The sequence below is a fragment of the Podarcis cretensis genome (assembly GCF_951804945.1).
Source record: "Podarcis cretensis genome assembly, chromosome: 10".
NCBI lineage: Eukaryota > Metazoa > Chordata > Lepidosauria > Squamata > Lacertidae > Podarcis > Podarcis cretensis.
Window position 1 is genome coordinate 34,565,757 of NC_137179.1, and position 17,693 is coordinate 34,583,449.

The following is a 17,693-nucleotide window of genomic DNA, read 5'->3' on the forward strand; positions in this document are numbered from 1 at the left end:
GTTGCGGTGCTCACCTCGCTTTATTGGCTGAGGGAGCCGGCATACAGCTTCCGGGTCATGTGGCCAGCATGACTAAGCCGCTTCTGGCAAACCAGAGCAGCACACGGAAACGCCGTTTACCTTCCTGCCAGAGCGGTACCTATTTATCTACTTGCACTTTGACGTGCTTTCGAACTGCTAGGTTGGCAGGAGCAGGGACCGAGCAACGGGAGCTCACCCCGTCACGGGGATTCGAACCACTGACCTTCTGATCGGCAAGCCCTAGGCTCTGTGGTTTAACCCACAGCACCACCCGCGTCCCTAGGAGAAGAGGTACAGTTCTTCAAATTTATTAATTCTGTATTCCACCCCTTCACCCTAAGATCTTCACCCAAAGGCTTCCTCAGTGTAAAATGCTTTCCAGAAACTTAAAGAGTTTCCCCTCCGCATCACCCTGTGATGAAGACCTGTGTTACTCTTCCCATGCACTGCAAAGGGGTTAGGCTAAATGATTCTCGTGGTCCCTGAAGTTTCTTTTAAAGCCGCAGAAGCAACACACACCGGAAAAATGCAATGAAAACATTTGCTTTTAATAAGAAACACAGGAGCAGACACAGAATACTGTTAAGGTTTCACACAGGCCCTGTTTTCCGTTGGGATCTTTACAAGTCTGTATCGCATACCTTGGCACAATCCTGGAGGTTTATGGCCATGTGCTGTTGAGGACCCAGGAGGGGGAAACAGGGCTGGTCGTCACTGTAAAGAGCTTGTAGATCAGTGCATGCCTGCTAAGAGCATCATTTAATTTAGGGGGAACGGCTGTAACTGAAACTCCTATCTGGCAGTGGTTTGGCATCAGCTTTAAAAAAGTTTCCAACCTTAGAGGAGAAAGCAACATTAAGACGAGTGGTTTAAACAGCCTCTCCTGCCCAAAATAGTCTGAATCTAGATGGCTAATACTGATTTCTCCCTCCAAAAAGTCAACAGTTTGTGCTTTCCTATTAGCACAGTTTCCTCTATGACTTCTGTGCAAGTAAAGTGGTTAGTTTGATCTTTCCATCCATGGAGGCAGTGAGGCAGGTCCCACAATCCATCGCTGTGCACCAGTCCACTGTGACCACCGGGGCCCTGTGTCCTCCCAGAGAGAGGCAGCTCTCCAGGACCTTGTTGTTACTGTTCAGCTGAAAGAGAAGAAAGGCAGGCAAACATGAAGAAGAAGAAGAAGAGGAGGAGGAGGAGGAGGAGGAGGAGGAGGAGGAGGAGGAGGAGTTTGGATCTGATATCCCACTTTATCATTACCCTAAGGAGTCTTAAAGCGGCTAACAATCTCCTTTCCCCTCCTCCCCCACAACAAACACTCCGTGAGGTGAGTGAGGCTGAGAGACTTCAGAGAAGTGTGACTAGCCCAAGGTCACCCAGCAGCTGCATGTGGAGGAGCGGGGAAGCGAACTCGGTTCACCAGATTACTAGTCCACCCCTCTTAACCACTACACCACACTGGCTCTCAATCAACACTTAGCAAGCTTCTGTGATAGATTTCAAACTGGGGCCAGGGATTGCTAAGAAGTCTAGCTGCACAAACCACACTCATTTTACCAGAATAGTGCTCTGTAGTTCTATGAAGGAGGTAGTGAGATTTAGCATAGCCAAATCACTTGAGCTGGACACCTTGAGGGCTGTGATGGATGCCACTAGCATTTTCCCATCATCTTTTTCACCTACCTGATTAGCAGCTTATGATCCAGGCCACAACCATCTATAGTAAAGGTAAAGGTACCCCTGCCCGTACGGGCCAGTCTTGACAGACTCTGGGGTTAGTGCGCCCATCTCACTCAAGAGGCCAGGGGCCAGCGCTGTCCGGAGACACTTCCGGGTCACGTGGCCAGCGTGACAAAGCTGCATCTGGCGAGCCAGTGCAGCACACGGAAACGCCGTTTACCTTCCTGCCAGTAAGCGGTCCCTATTTATCTACTTGCACCCAGGGGTGCTTTCGAACTGCTAGGTTGGCAGGCGCTGGGACCAAGCAGCAGGAGCGCACCCCGCCGCGGGGATTCGAACCGCTGACCTTTCGATCGGCAAGCCCTAGGCGCTGAGGCTTTTACCCACAGCGCCACATCTATATTATACACATATTAGGATCTGGGCCCAAATAAAGGACTTTTGCCTAGGCTACCAAGCAAGGCCAGGCAGAAGTGGGATTTGAGGTTTCTGAGGTCTCTGTCCCAAGTCAAATATTGGGCTGTGCTGGTTCTCAAAAGGCAGTGGCTAAACTTGAGGGCATAATGGCTAATATGGGAAGGAGCCCTGAAGGGCAGTATAGAAATCTTGAACTAGCCTTGTCAAAGCTTGCAGGGGACCATAACAACGCAGCTATATTTAAGGCGAGGAAACCAAGAGGTCAGATACTGGCAAGGCAACCCAAATCCCCTTTGCTGGGACTGGGGAGTTGAATTAGGCAGACATGCCCCTCTGCTCAGCCCTGCCAGCCTCCACTGGCCGCCTGCCTCCTGCTGCCTGCAGCGCGGTACCATACTATTCGTAAAAGTCCCTAACAGCTTGGGATCAGTTTACATTTGAGATCACCTTGCTCCATATGCAAGAGGCAGAATTGGTGCCACATAATACCTGTTCTGAATTTGTAGGAACTCAATCTTTTAGTGCGGCTGCACCTACCCTTTGGAACTCCCTGCCTATTGATATCAGGCAGACACCTTCACTGCACTCTTTCTAATGCCTGCTAAAAGCAATCTTGGTTAGACAAGCCTACTCAGATGTTTAGAAAGTTGTTGCAAGTTGTTCTAACTTTTTGAAAGATTTAAATTACTGTTGTTAATTTTTCTCAGTGGTAATTTCATTGGGTTTGGGGTTTTTTGTAAACTGTTTTGAAGGTGTGTTTTTTAAAAAAAAATCAAGCGGCATAGAAACGTTATGAAATAAATAAATATAAATAAATAAATAACGTTATGAAATAAATAAATAAATATAAGCATCACTCCATTGGTGCAGAACTCCACCTCCCACCCACTAAACATGAAGGCAGAAATGTCAGCAGCAATGTCCAGTCACACGCCTTGGCGAAAACTATAAGCAGGATGTGACCGCAGTAGCACTCTCCAGCTATTGTTCCCCAGGAGGTATAATGCTACCTCTGATCCTGGATGTAGCAGATAATTTTCGTGACTAGCAGCCAGTACCTTGTAGATGACACCCCCGTTGGAAGAACAAGTCAGCATGTAGTTTCCTTCCGAGTCAAATGCAAAGAGCCTTCCACGTGGGAACTGGACCTGCTTGTATCCGCTGTAGCCAGACAACACAAAGGGGCCGGTGGCATCTCTGGGAAGAGCATATTCGGACACTTTGGAGCCGCTTTTGTGAATGTTCCACTGAATAAACTAGGATGGGGAACAAGAGACTCTACGTTAGATGCCAGAAGGAAAACACTTGATCTTCTTCATTCTGCTGTGCAGTGGCATCTGCAGCTGTGGAGACAGAAATGACAGCTGGCAAAAAACCCAGGAAAAACACAACCACTGCAGCTCCTGCCTTCAGGACACCAGCATTTCCCGTCCATTGGGTTTGTGCACCACCTTGCTTGAGAAGGTGCAGTATGCCGCCGGATCCTTTCTGGGTGGAATTATGCAAATCAGATGTCACTGCCATTAATGGATTCTTAATGCTTTTACCTGAATATGTGGTTATTGACTTTATTTGGCTATTTCACATTCATGGTAAGCTGCTTTGAGAGCCCCGTGTGCGGTCAAAGAAGCAGTACGCTGATAAACGCAAAAATAGATTGATACAACCCCACGTCTCCCTAGAACCTACCTTCCCATCTTCTCCAATGCTGTAAACAGCATTCTCGTCATAACTGAATTCAACAGAGTAGACTTCCCCATCATGGGCCTTCCAACTCATAGCACATTCATGCTGCTGCATGTCTGAAAGGGTACATAAAAGGGGTGGGGTGGGGAGTTATTTTTAAGTGTGCTTTTTTAAAATTAACAACAAATCTTCACAGAATTCTAAAGAAGAAGCAGGGGAAAGGCTCCCCAAACTGTAAAAGGACAGTGTTTCTTCCCCATGTCTGTGTAGTTGGGTGATTACAGTGGTAGACTAGGACTTGGGAGACCAGGGGCTCAAATCCCCACTAGGCCCATGAATCTCACTGGGTGATCTTGGGCCAGTCACTGTCTCCACAGAGAAGAAGGGCTGACCATCTAGTTGGCAAAGGAGCATATTGAAAGCTGCACAGAACATTCTGCGTGTGTGCATTTCTTGCTGCACACAGTGATCTGCAAAGAAGGGTAAAGGGGTGCTAAAGATACAGCAGCAAGGACACTCTTCTGTCTCACTCTGCCCCACATCTCCCTGAATGAGGGCTCTCTGAAGGTGGTGTGGAGAACCGGAGGTGTTGAGAATGCTTTGAGCATGGAAAGAATCCCATCTTTCAATTGCTCTCAGCATAATATCACCACTTCTGCCTGAAGCAGGTGTCTTGATACCTCTCATTCTTCGTTCACAGTGGGTGCCCCCCCCCCCATTTGAAATCCTCAGACCAAAAGAGTTTAGGATGAATACACCAAGCTATGACATTACAGGCAGGGATAGGGAACCTCTGGCCCTCCAGATGTTGCACTCTCATGAGCGCCAGCCAGCACGGCCAATAGGCAGGGGTGCTGTGAGCCACAGTCCAGCCTCAGGCGCCCTATTCTCTGTGTTACAGGAATCTAAGTTGTATTCCTGGCTGGCAATTTACCAAAGAGACGGATTATGCCATCCGCTGCTCCAGTGACCAGCAGATTCCCATTGTGGTTGAAGGCTGTGCAGTTTATAGCAATGGGCTCAGGTTCAAGAGAAAACTGGAGCTGAGAAAGACAACAAAACAAAATGTTAAAGAGAACTTAGTTAGATGTCCTTTGCCCTAGAAACTTTGCTTGTACAGCAGACACACAGGGGAACAATTACTCAGAGCTCTTGGGTTGCTCAACCAAATGGACACTCACTCCATCTGGGTTTCCCCTCTCCTGCTCAGTTCTGCACCAGAGGGAATTGGGGACATTTTGACCAATCCGGTCCATCTTGCCCTCAGAGGCTTTCTTGTACTGTTGCCTCTCACCACAGAAGTCTGAGAACTGTTTCTCACCAGAGAGAAGCTTAAATATAACTCTGGGTAAACAAGGAAGGATATCCTTTCTTATGCTCCTGGGAGAGAGATGCATAACTTTCTTCAGGCATGTCTCCTTTACATGAAAAATAACTTAAAAATTCTGCCGCAAAATCCTGTGTGGGCACTGACTCTCCCACAACCCATGGGCTGCCACAACCCATCACGACTTAGCACACAGGAATGCAAGAAGACTGGATCCATTCTGAGAGTGTCATTAGTTTATTTTGCTTCCACTAGTGAAGCCACGCTCTTGAGAAACTGAGGTCCTCTTTGGTTGTGTTCCAGGATTTAAAAAATTGCCTGAAACATAGGGAATGGGTGAATAAGACCAAACTGGAGAGGGAACTCGGCCTAAACCACAAGGAGATGGAAGGAAGGGCAGATGCTACGGGGGGGGGGGGGCGGGCAGAGTAGGGGAAGCAGCAGAGCCCAGAAGAGAAAAACACAACCAAGCCGATGGCAAGTTAGGAAAGTCACATGAATGGAAAGGAGGACAGACTGTGGAACTATAAAAATGGGGAGTGGGGTAGGGTGGGGACACAATTCAGAACACTCCTGACAAGTTCAGAGAAAAGCCTAAAAATTCAGCCAGTGTTTTATGACATTATAATAAGGTGGCAACAACAAACATTCACTAGACTGTTCATAACTGGCACAGATCAATATTAAAGCAACTGGGATGCAACATTAATCAGACCCGGCCAGCATTCCCAGGGCTCAGGGAGTTGTAGACCAACAAAAAGCTGGAGGGCCACAAATTCCCCATCTGTAAATGCTCCCCTTTGCTCTTTGGGCTCAAGGAAACAACACAACCATACCTGCTGCTTCATGGTTTTAGTGTCCCATAGAAGCAGTTTCCCTGGAACTTGATTCATGCCTTTCCCTCCGGAATCTTGAGCTCCATGATCGAGCTGGTTGCCAAGGCCAGACGCAGCAGCTGAACACACAAAAGAAGCACCACTTGGGCTGCACGCAAGGGAGAGGATCCTGAAACAGAGACAGACACGGTCAGCCCTGGCGCTCTGCACAGGAAGTCCATGAGCTGCCAAGCTGGAAAGCAGCCGTTTCTGGCTTTGATCCGACTTTTCTTCAGCCCCTACTCCAACACCGTAAAAACCATGCATCCAAACAAGCCTCTCACTGCATTGGAGCTATGGGCGGTTCCCTTTCTTTTATTCTCTATTCCTTTGGCCTCTGGATGTTAAGAGGCAGAGAGGTGTTTCTAAGTGAGGAGTGCAAACGAAGAAGAGTAGCTTTTGATAGTCATGGCCAAACATGAGCAGAAGGGAAGGATTAATCAAGAACTAGCAATCCCTCTGCCTGGCCTGTTCTTCCATCAGGGTGGTGCTGTACATGGAGGGGTTACCTGGGCATGCTATACATGGAGGGTTACCTGGGCATGTCTTCATCAATGCTGATTTCACAAAGATTCTTCTTGGCTTCAGTGTCGTAAAGACGAACAGTCCCAACTCCGCTACCCAGCAACAACTGGAACACAGCACCAAGGAGAACGTTAATCAAGGGCTGGGTGGTGGCGACTTCCTGTTCTAGCCACCTTGCCCAAAACCTTTGCAGCCATTTCTGTTTAGTCTTTCGCTGTCCCCACCTCCACCCTGTCACTGCTACCCTTCCATCATCCATTGCACCTACAACCCCATGAGCATAAATGAGGGATATGCTTCAAGGGAGACAGCAATGACCAAAGTCTAAAAGTCTCGCATCTCTCTCCACCCAGGACTTGGTCTGCTCCATTTTTCTCCAGGGGGAAAGAAAGGGCAGCCAACAAAAAGACCAAAAAGGAAAAAAGACAGAGCATCAAATTGGAAGGAACAGATTACAAGGATGCAGTGTGTGGAAATGGCTGAGGCCCTGGTGACCCGATTAGGAAATTAGTAAAGATTGTTGTTCTCCTTTGTACAATCTCTCATCCTGTGGTCAATCAGGCTATGAAGTCTTTGCATCAAACAGAATCTGGAAAGAGCCATGGGAAACCTACTTTGTTCATAGAAGAATGATCAACTGTGCTGAGCATTCATGGGAAGGGATATATTGCCCTCAGGAAGTACCATGCAATACAGTTTAGGCCTTGGGACATCTAAGACTAGTCAGAGGTTGAATCTAGGATACGGTAGTTACAGATGCTTCAGCAGCAGTTCCAGATGTTCCCTGTTGCACCAAGCCCAGCTACTCACCAGCCTGTCCCGTTTGGTCGCCCATTCTAGGGAAAGCAGGGGAGACTTGGAAATGGAAGATGCTTTCGTTTGCATGATGGGGTTGAAAGACCACACCTTGATGACTCCGTCCACGTCCAAACTGGCCACTCTTCGACCAGAGCAGTCAACCCTAAGCACAGAAGGAAGTTATGCAATGGTCCTTTCCAACCCCCACGATTACAGCTTCCTCAAGATTTTCTTCTGTCACGTTTCATACAAACTATGCCGGCACTATCATTAAAATAGTACTTTAAACATGCAGAATAGGGGACGCAGGTGGCGCTGTGGGTTAAAGCCTCAGCGCCTAGGGCTTGCCGATCGAAAGTTTGGCGGTTCGAATCCCTGCGGCGGGGTGCGCTCCCGCTGCTCGGTCCCAGCGCCTGCCAACCTAGCAGTTCGAAAGCACCTCCGGGTGCAAGTAGATAAATAGGGACCGCTTACCAGCAGGAAGGTAAACGGCGTTTCCGTGTGCGGCTCTGGCTCTGGCTCTGGCCAGAGCAGCGATGTCACGCTGGCCACGTGACCCGGAAGTGTCTCCGGACAGCGCTGGCCCCTGGCCTCTTAAGTGAGATGGGCGCACAACCCCAGAGTCTGTCAAGACTGGCCCGTACGGGCAGGGGTACCTTTACCTTTACCTTTTAAACATGCAGAGCCCTTTGCAATCCTTACAAAAAGTCAAAGTCACAGTTTACATATTGCAGATAAGGAACAGAAGCTGAGGGGCTGGGGAATGCCAAGGCCATAGCCAAGCTCAGACCCCACAATTGCAAGTCCACTGAACCGCGGTGGCTCCCTGACAGCCATCCTCTCCTTCCCCCAAGGGGGAGTACCCCTTACCGGCAATGCATGATGGATGAGTGGTGTTCTCCATATTCCTCCTGGCTCAGGACAATGAATGGCTGCTCTTGCCTGATGCCTCCAGCATCTATGCTGGACCCGAAAGCTTTGGTCAGGGTTTCTGCTTGCTCAGCATGCAGCTCAGGGGGAGGGTCTGTTTCAGTGGCAATAGCCTCCATCTTCCTGTCAACATTCTGCCCCTAAACCAAGAGAAGGACCCTGCATATAGTACAGCAAGCCAGGAAAATCAGTTAAGCTACTCTTGTCCATCTCAGTGAGTACAGAGTTTTAGGTAACCAAGGCAGAGCTTTGCATCATGCCAGCAGCTAAAATGCATCCAGGCATGTTGTAAGTAGCAGTAACCACCTTCCATAGATGGGCATCGTTGTTCACTTTCTGCATGTTCCACCCGCTTGCAGAGAAACCAGCCTTGGGGGAAAGGCCCTGCCTATGAAATGCAGGGGAGGGCAGCATCTATCACCAACAGCCTGGAGCTTTCAATCTAGTATCCTTCTCCACACTATCGTGGAAAGCAGAGGGGCATCAGTCCATGGAGTTCACACTAATACACCTGGATAGTTTGCCATACCTGAAAAAGCTCTCCATGTATCCCTGCCATTAGCTGGGGCGTTAAGAGAGGCAGGCAAACACAAAATGCAACACAAAGGCTGCATCTTTTAACTTTTGGTTGGTGCCCAGAGGCTCCTCAGCAATATTAATACACATACAAAGCAACACACAGAAAGTGGAAAATGCCAAGCAGAAGCAGACATTTTCCCTTTTCAGCAAAGTTAGCACACAAAGAAATCCAAACAGGAAATGAAGCAGGCTGGGCCTGTTTACAGAGCAGCAACCGATGAAGGAAACAGAAGGCAGGACTGATCAGATGGTTTCCAATATGGGAGGAAGCATGCAGTGAGAACTGTGCTGGGGCCAGTGTTCTTTAACCTTATCAAATAATCTGCAGTCGAGATAGTTTGCAACACAAAATTATTCAAGATCGTGAGAGCAGACCAAGGAACTCCAAAACTATCTTCAAAAACACTGTAAATTATATGAGTGTTAAGAAGGATGAGAGATTTGAAAACAACAGGGCACCATAAAGTTAGCTGAAAAGATTATGAGAATGAGTGAATTTCATGAGAAAGATAAATTTTGAATGAATATCATGTTAAAACTAGGTATTAAGGATTTTGATAAAAATATTCAAAGATACGGATAAAATATTGGAATTCTGTACAATAAGAATGAAAATAAGGTGATAAGTTGCTGGCTAAAGTTGTATTAACTTGGAAAGTAGGAGCGAGAGACGTGAGGAAGTCCAAAAGGAAAAAAATGAAGAAAAGATGGTTATTACAAGATGTATAACTTTATGTTTGTTTTATTCTCTGTTTGTTCTTTGTTTATTCTGTCTTTTTTTCTTTATTGTATTAACAAAATTCTTAATAAAAAATTTATATATAAAAAAAACACCCTCCAAACAAGTCTCTTCAAATGTGGTTTCTTTGCAAGAGAATGGGCAATTAGATTCAGTCATTCATGTCCACTGAAACAAAAAGTATATGCCCTGCATTCGGTTACAAAAAAAGTGGGGTCTAAAGTAACTCTTAACGACCCAGGAAATAAATCTTAGGGTCCCAGCGGAAAGCTTCCTGAAAATGGCAGCTAAGGATTCTTAAAAGAGTTTCAGTTTGAAGGGTATTTCATTTCTGTGCTGCTGGCACAGTGGGACCTCTCTCCTAGACACAAGACACCTACATGCCTCTTGCTTATGCACAGCCACTGCCATTAGAGGTCAATGCTCTGAATGAAAATGCCTTCAAATTGGTACCCGCTCCATTCAGACAGCCAAGAGGTTCGGAGGTAAGATGTATGATTGCAAGCAAGCTCCCTCCTGCTTCTATAGGCAACTGAAGGACTGGGGCGCATTCCAGCCCACAGGAGCTTTCATTTGGACGAGCCAGGGATACATCTCTGTGCACATTTGTGTCATTTCTCCCTAGCAAACAGGTAGAGAGAACGGACAAAGTTCTTTCTAGCCTCATGCTTCCTAGCGTCAACGGCAAGAAAGGTTGTGCCAAAGATTCACTCCCACGTGCAAGAGCCACAAACCAGAGAACAGCAGCTGACATGCCGAAGGGAAGAACTCCATTCAAGACAGTGTTGAAGTTTATTCAGGAGGAGGGGATGGGGGTTAAGGAGAACCCTTTGTCCCCAACTTAGTTCACACGTGAGGATGTCACTAAGTAAAGCAAACAATTCTGATTCTTCATTCCCTGCTTGATCCAAACATGAGACTCCCATTTTAAAAAATCAGAACAGTAAGTAATTATCTGCTCAGGCACACATGGATCTGCATTGCTTAGACAAATCATCAGCCTGACTATTACTAGACTGCCTGCATGTGATTTGCTGCACACAGAAATACAGAGAAGACTTTATCCCATTCTCTAACCCATCAGAGACACACCAGTCCATACCTGGGAAGCTGTTTTAGTTAAAAGTTCTTTCCTTTCCTTCCCATGATCCTGCAGACGCCTCTGACGCTGCTGTAGGAAGTTGGACTCTGCTGCCACTGGGCTACTGAAGTGACTTTTTAATTCCTTGCAGGCAGTGGCTGCCTCCTTTCCTTTGGTGCTCTGGAAGGCAAAGAGAAGACTTCTCAAGTTTTGGCTCTCCCAGATACTGTGCCTAAGCTGAAATTTCTGGTACGTAACACATCTAGGAACATCATTTGTGAGAATCCTTTCATGCGATTGGTTCTGTGTCCCTTGCGCATTACCCCACCACCCAACTTGGAAACAGCAGAAGAATTCAGTGATTTGAGAAGGGGAACACCACCATGCCACCTAGAAGCACCAGCTGTGACTTATTTCAGTTGATCTAGGAGCCTGTGCACCTCTTAGGGTTGCTGTATTTAACTTCAGCTTTCAATAAAGGTTATTGAGAAGTGGCTGTTGTATGTAGGTCCTCAGTATATCCCAGTCACCATCCTTGGATAAGGTGCAAAATACAAGAACCTGCCAGGAGCAGGTTACCATCAACATGCAGATTAATATGGAGGACAGTTGGCAAATGGACACTTGTGCCATTCCTTCCCCCTAGAGGTACAGCCACCACCTTCACTGCTGGGTTTTCAGAGGTATCTTAACAGATTATTCTTTTTGCCCAGGTCTTTGGGGAAAACTGATGTTCTCAAGGCCAGCTGTAACTGCGATGCCCACTGCCATACTTATTTAAACCTTTAGCATTTGTTAATGGTTGTATTGATGACATAGTAAATGTTATTGCTTCAATCAGCTATTTAATCAACTACCCTGGGATCTTCCTTGATGAAAGGTGTTAAAAAATTAAATAAGCACATTACCTTCATGTAAATGCAAAAGAGCAACCTGTAGATCAGTCCTAAGATCAACACAGCAGACATCCAGCCTGACTCTAAACACAGGTGTTAGCCTGGCTGCTCTTAAGGTACCTCACCTGGTGGTTTGATTGCTCTTTCTTGCCCACCGACGCCACGCCAGTCTGTGCCGAGCTGGATCCTGTTGTTCTAGAGGAGCCCTTTTTGCTCTGAGACAGCAGAGAAGACAGGAATCCCCCTCGGGTCTGCAGAGAGTGAGCAGGGCTTCTTTGGTTGCATGTCATGTCACTAGAAAAAAAAGGCAGAAAACAAAAACCTCAGCATCAGGTCCATTAGACAGAGGCATGTTCAAAAAAAGTCCCGCTATCATCATCATCATCATCATCATGATGCTGTGTGTCACGGAGATAACAGCAGGGATTTCTGTACGTCTTCCTCCCCAGCTCAGGACTGGGGCCATAAGGGAACTTCCATTTGCTAGAGTTAAACAAGAAGTCACCTCTGAATTAATTGCAGCTCCTGGACTATACAGCTATGTTAGGAATGGCTGCAAGGGAACAGAACCTGCAGCAAACCTTAGTGGACAGTCCCACTAAGGCAAATAAACTAAATAAAGCCATTAAGGGAGCTCCATAGATTCAGGAAGATGCATGATGCTCAACCGCAGGATGAGATTTCCCACATTTTAAACAAAAGGACATTTAAAAGTAACTTAAAGTTATGAAGCTCTGATAGAAAACTCCTATTCCTGTTCCGTTAAGTGTGGTTGGGTTTTTTAAAGGGAGAGGCCAGCCAATTGGTTCTGCAAGACCAGGGAGCAGGGGAGAGAGAAAACACCCAACCGTTCTCAAATCTTTGTGGACCTTTCTGAATGAACATGCACTTCTCCAAAGCTGCTTGTCCAAGTTTGCCAGCAAGTGAACAACGGCAAAAGGGCCAAGATCTGCCTCTACCATCCAATCATGCAGCCGTTTGTCCTGGCCTCTCACACACAGACTCACAGCTCTGAGTCCCCCAGATGGTCCATGTTGGTCACATAGGAAGGAAGCTTGTGGTGGAGAATCAGCTCTTCCTCCTCTTCCTGCTGCTGCTGCTCCTCTTTCTTTATTCGGAAGTACTCTGCTTGCAAGGCAAACAGCTGAAAAAAAGTGGGGTTACAGAGAGATGAATTGCAGGTTCCATGCAAAGATTATATCAGGGGGCGGCAACCTAAGGACCATGGGCCACAAGCAGCCCACGGGGGGCGTTTAACCAGCCCACAAGCCGCCCCCAAACTGAGCCGCCCGCTCGGCGAGTCCCCGTTTGCTGCACTAAACCAGTGCAGTGCGGCACGGGGACTCGCTTCCGCAGTGCCAGAAATCGTGTCTGCGCAGGCGCCGGAAATCATGGGCATGCACGCACGATCCAGCCCACAAAGGGATCTCCACTGGAGTGAACCTGCCCAGGTGAGGTAAGCCTTGCCGACCCCTGCTTTATATCATGCAACAGTTTATATCGTACACTATTTATTGGCTCTGAGTCAATAGCTCAATTTGAAGTTTAAACATGTGTTCTCCAGTTTTTGTACATAAGAGAATTCGAGAACGGACATTCTCACCTTTTGACGCAGAATTTCATTTTCTTCTTGCAGGAAACAACTTCTCTGACATTCTGTCTCAAAGTTCAAGATTACTGGTACAGGTAAGAAAGGCTAAGGGTGAAAAACTTAAAGCAAGAATGGAAGTCCTTCCTCTAAAGCAGACTTTGCCTACCGAATGCTCTCTAGATGTTTCGAAGGGTACCAGGTTGTTTTGTGGCACCTTGAAGACTAAAACACCTTTTATGGGATAACATTATGTCAAACCTACCTAGATATATAGAATGTTGGCATATATTTTACTTTGTAGCATATCATTGATTTTAACTATTTTTTAATGTTTAAAGTAGCTATTTTTACTGATTTTTTTGTTGTTGTTCCAAGCAGTATATAAATTTAATAACATAAATAAATAAATAAATAAATTCCACTGCAACAGACTAACAGAGCTAGCCATCTGGAGATTGATGCCACTTTTACAGCTGTTTTGATTTTCAACAATAGAAAAGGCAATTTAAATCAATCCATTTCTTAACACCTTGCCCACCAAAGGCAGCACCAAACAGGTCTTAAGAGTGTCCTAGAAACATGGTAGTTTGTGAGATCATATTTATCTCACTCCTCACTTGGCATCCCCACTACTCAGGGATTTATATTTATTATATATTTGGGTGGAAGAAGATGGAGGAATATATATTATACAAAACAGGAAAAAAACACAACTGGCTGCTACCATCACCTGTCTGTGGCTTGAAACACTATCGAGAAAATGCTTGAGCTGCAAAGAAGTAACATAATGCTGACAAATGACTGCAGGTCTCTTGCCCAGTTGGTCTAGTTGTGACATGCCAGTTTTGTGGGCTACAGTCCAGAATAAAATATTCTAGCATTATGTTTGGCCTTGGTTTCCTTAGTAAGCAATTTTGATAAAGTGGGGATGAGGACGGTGATCTGCTGAAAGAACAAAAGATATAAATCCATAAGTTGTAGATGATATAGATGGACCAGACTAACAAGCCACACCATTGCTCTGTAACAAACATGGCAGAAAGCTGATTACCACTCTCTAAAAAGACAGCAAGAGAAAGGGAGAGAGAACAAAGGATGAAGCTGTTTCATAATTAAAACTAATTTTTCACATCTAGAAAGGATATGCATACACTGAAATAAGACACTGAGGAAGTTGTGCAGAGAAACGATGAAAGTGTCTGCCCACTGGCGGGAAAAATATGTTGCAAAAGTAGGATTTGCATCTGGATTGGTGATGAAAGGTAGAACAAACCAGTCCTTCCACTCAGCTTGGTTCTGAAGTTCAGAGGCTTGTTTGAGAAAGAATTCCTGTGTCTTGTCATTCCTGTTTGTCTAAAACACAGAAAACAGAAAAGGAGTTCAGATTACAAATTTCAATGCTGCTCCGGCAGCTGCAAATATTGGTTTCTGTTCTGGACCCAGCAGGGTGATAGTACTTTTCCCCACCTAACTGCACACCTTCTAGAGAAGAAGGATGCGTACAACATTTTGTTAGATAAGGCAACATATTCACTCTTAAAACAAACCAATTGTATTTTGAAGAAAAGCTATCTGCTTGACACAAACCTGCACAGTATGAACGAGGTAGTAGCGGTATAAACTAATTTTCAGCTTGTTCACGGTAGGTCGGTACATATCTTCCAATCGACTGAAAAGGCGTCTGTCGAGGTAGCTCCAATAATCCCGAAGGGCAGCCAGATCATAGCTATGAACAAACTGCAGAAACTGGTCCACTATCTTATCTACCTGAAGAGACAGCACAGAACCCCAAAAACCCAGTTAGTTCTTGCCCACGTTAACTGTCAGCTTCTGTCACCAAAAGCCATAACAAAAACCACACATAAATGCTGCAGACAAGGTCAGGTTACACAACCTGCATCAGTTATGAGCCTCAAGTGGGGAATTCCAAGAGCCACTAGCAATACCTTTCAGTTTTCCCTTTGGGGCTGAGGCACCTTAGTGCCTCTGAGTCACTGGCAGTGCTGAAGGACCTAGTAACATCATTCCAAAGCAGTAAGTCTGTCAACCCGCTTGTAGAACAGCCTCTTAGCCCTCACCAACTCAATGCCCTCCAAATATTTTGGACAACAACATCAGCCCTAGCCAGCTGGAATCCAACAATATCTGGAGGGCCACATGTCCCCCACCTCTGATATAAACAAAGCATAGCTTCTATGATATTGTGTACTGACATGCGGGGGGGGGGGTGTGCAAGGAAAGAAGAAAGAATCAAAGTCTTGCTTTCTTTGCCAAGATTTTCCAGGCAGATGTTCCCTTCTGTTACAGCAGCTAGGCTTGAAAAGAGGCTATAAATGTTATGTTTGATATTTCCAGTTTTGTCACATCCAAATGGAACTTTTATCACTCAGTTTTGGGAGACTCACTGAAAACAAGGAAGCTGGTTTCAACAAAACATGGGTAACTTATTTCAAAACCAGGCTAAAGTCATCCTTGGCACTGTAATTTCTCAGCAGGCCCAGTAAGAATTATTGTGCTGCATCCCATTGTCTATCTAACACAGCCTCCCTCAACCTGCTGCTCTGCAGGTGTCACTGGACTACACCTCCCATAATCCCTAACCCCCAGTGATGCTGGCTGGGGATGATGGGAATTGAAGTCCAAGAATGCCTAGAGGGCACCAGGTTGGAGAGGCTAATCTGGGTCAATGTTCTATCTTCCCAGTTTATTGCTTCCACAAGGCAAAACTCTAAATGAGATTGGCTTGTTACTCAGGTTGCTTGAATCAGGGGGAACAGAATGAAGAAGACAGAAAGATGAAGAAAACTGCCAAAAACCAAATGTAGAGATGGCACTTTCCAACAAGCTTAACTGGAAGTATACCAATGTGACAGGCAGTTCTAACATCAAAACTAAAGCATTATATGAATAGGTGAGGTGATGGGATTTCATGTTCTGGAGGAATTGGCAAAAGACCCCCTCACCAAAAAAATGGAAGGAAGGACTTGGCAATAAAATCTGGCAGTTCTTAATATACCCTCACAGAAGGGTCATAATGCAACGTAATGATTCATATACAGTATATGCATAATTTTAATCACATATGAAATTATGGTTTCAAACACTGCATTGGAATGGAAAACAATCTGTGTTGATACTAGGCCTTCACATGCAATCCTTTTATCATTTACATTCCCAATCTTATAAGGCAGGGGACTATTATTCCCATTATATAGAGTTGCAGCTGAAAAAAAATGAAGTGTGGGGTGTGGGGCTTGCTCCAATCAGTTTGGGACTGGTTTCAGACAGGACTGTTTTCTATTTTCGGGATGAGCAACCACTAGCCCCTAGGCAAATTTTGAGCACAAGGCCATTTCCTTCACACCAAACTCACATGTCCTATACCTGAAGTCATATGTGAGGCAGACACACAGCAGGCTCAGAAGTGAATCTGAGTTCCCTTTGGTGAACTCAGCACACAGCCAAGCCCTGCAGAAAGCATCGCCCATCAGCTGAATCACATGCATCCCTTTCAGTGTGAAAAACTTCCAAGTGTGCTCATTATCACATGCCAACATCCCTTAGCCTTCAGCTATACTGAATATAGACAGTGCAAGTCAGCAGCAAAATTTAACAGTCTGAGTCTTCTGACCAACCTGGGCTAATTTAAATTTTGCTGCTGACTTGCACTGTCTATATTCAGTATAGCTGAAGAGGGGAGAGAAAGACCAGTTAGAACTCTCCTCTGTGGAATTCAAGAGAATATAATTCAAATTATCTAGGCTCTGTTTAACAAGTGCAATGTGTTGGGTACTGCTTTATACATATCTGAATTTACTGAAACCCCATTCAAGAGCTTTGTGTAAAGGGAAACACACTGTGTATTACTTCTAATGCCAAATATATTTTCGTTGATGCCCTGTTCCTAATTCCAGATGCGTAAGGACTACAGTACTGCAGTTACTCAGCTGAGGAAAAGGGAAGTACTCTGCTCCTACTCGGGCTCTCTCCTCTTCCTTGCTAGCCTGCACAGGCTCCTGTCGGGGAGGCCTGCTTAAATTTAGGCACGGGTGCCGCTACAAGGGGCTGCATGAGGCAGCCATTAGGGGGACGCTGGACTAGATGCTAAGGAACCCAAAGGCCATCTAAACCAACCCGCCCGCAACACCAGGCCCATCTAGCCCGCGGCAGCAAGTGTCAACGCAGCACTGGCAAGGGCGCTCAAAATCCCAGGCGCGGAGCATTTCACACGTAATGCAATGCTGCTCCTTGCAGGTTCGTGAGCTAAATTGGAAAAGGAAAGAGGAGGGGCGGGCGGGACCTGCTAACCCCAATTCCTCCTCCTCCAGCCCTTCCTTCCCTCCAGCCACCCGCGGGTCCTGCCGGCTTCCCTCCCGGGCAACCCTCACCCGGAAGCCCTTCTCTTTGTCCGCCTTGATCTCCGCGTCGAACTGCTTCAAGGTGGCCGTGAAGCCGCGGAAGAGCAGATATTCCCGCACCAGCTCATCGGTGCGCTCCGCCGCAGCCGCCATCGCGCCGCCGGGTCACGGGGAACAGGGAGGGACGCTCCGA

The 17,693-nt window shown here is 46.3% G+C and overlaps 1 protein-coding gene across 2 annotated transcripts; it reads right to left on the reverse strand.

Moving 5' to 3' along the window:
• Positions 1 to 548: 548 nt before the first annotated feature.
• On the reverse strand, positions 549 to 17,689 carry WDR91 (WD repeat domain 91). Of its 2 annotated transcripts, none has more exons than XM_079993972.1 (15): positions 17,531 to 17,689; positions 14,730 to 14,909; positions 14,288 to 14,495; positions 13,155 to 13,237; positions 12,559 to 12,695; positions 11,677 to 11,845; positions 10,677 to 10,835; positions 8,197 to 8,396; positions 7,339 to 7,489; positions 6,540 to 6,634; positions 5,965 to 6,133; positions 4,736 to 4,844; positions 3,805 to 3,917; positions 3,174 to 3,371; positions 549 to 1,160 (listed from the first exon to the last, which is right to left on the reverse strand). In XM_079993972.1, exons 1-15 carry the CDS (start codon positions 17,651 to 17,653, stop codon positions 996 to 998), a joined length of 2,259 nt encoding a protein of 752 aa, XP_079850098.1. In that variant the 5' UTR covers positions 17,654 to 17,689; the 3' UTR covers positions 549 to 995. The 2 variants fall into 2 exon arrangements, with proteins under 2 accessions (XP_079850098.1, XP_079850099.1); XM_079993973.1 differs by having other exon boundaries at positions 14,730 to 14,905; positions 17,531 to 17,659.
• Positions 17,690 to 17,693: the final 4 nt, after the last annotated feature.

Excerpts from the sequence above, each read along its gene's own strand:
- WDR91 (XM_079993972.1), bottom strand. The coding sequence starts at position 17,653 with ATGGCGGCTGCGGCGGAGCGCACCGATGAGCTGGTGCGGGAATATCTG. Across the intron at positions 14,496-14,729 it reads ACCTCGTTCATACTGTGCAG|ACAAACAGGAATGACAAGAC; the intron begins GTTTGTGTCAAG and ends TCTGTGTTTTAG. Across the intron at positions 13,238-14,287 it reads TGTCTTATTTCAGTGTATGC|CTGTACCAGTAATCTTGAAC; the intron begins ATATCCTTTCTA and ends AGCCTTTCTTAC.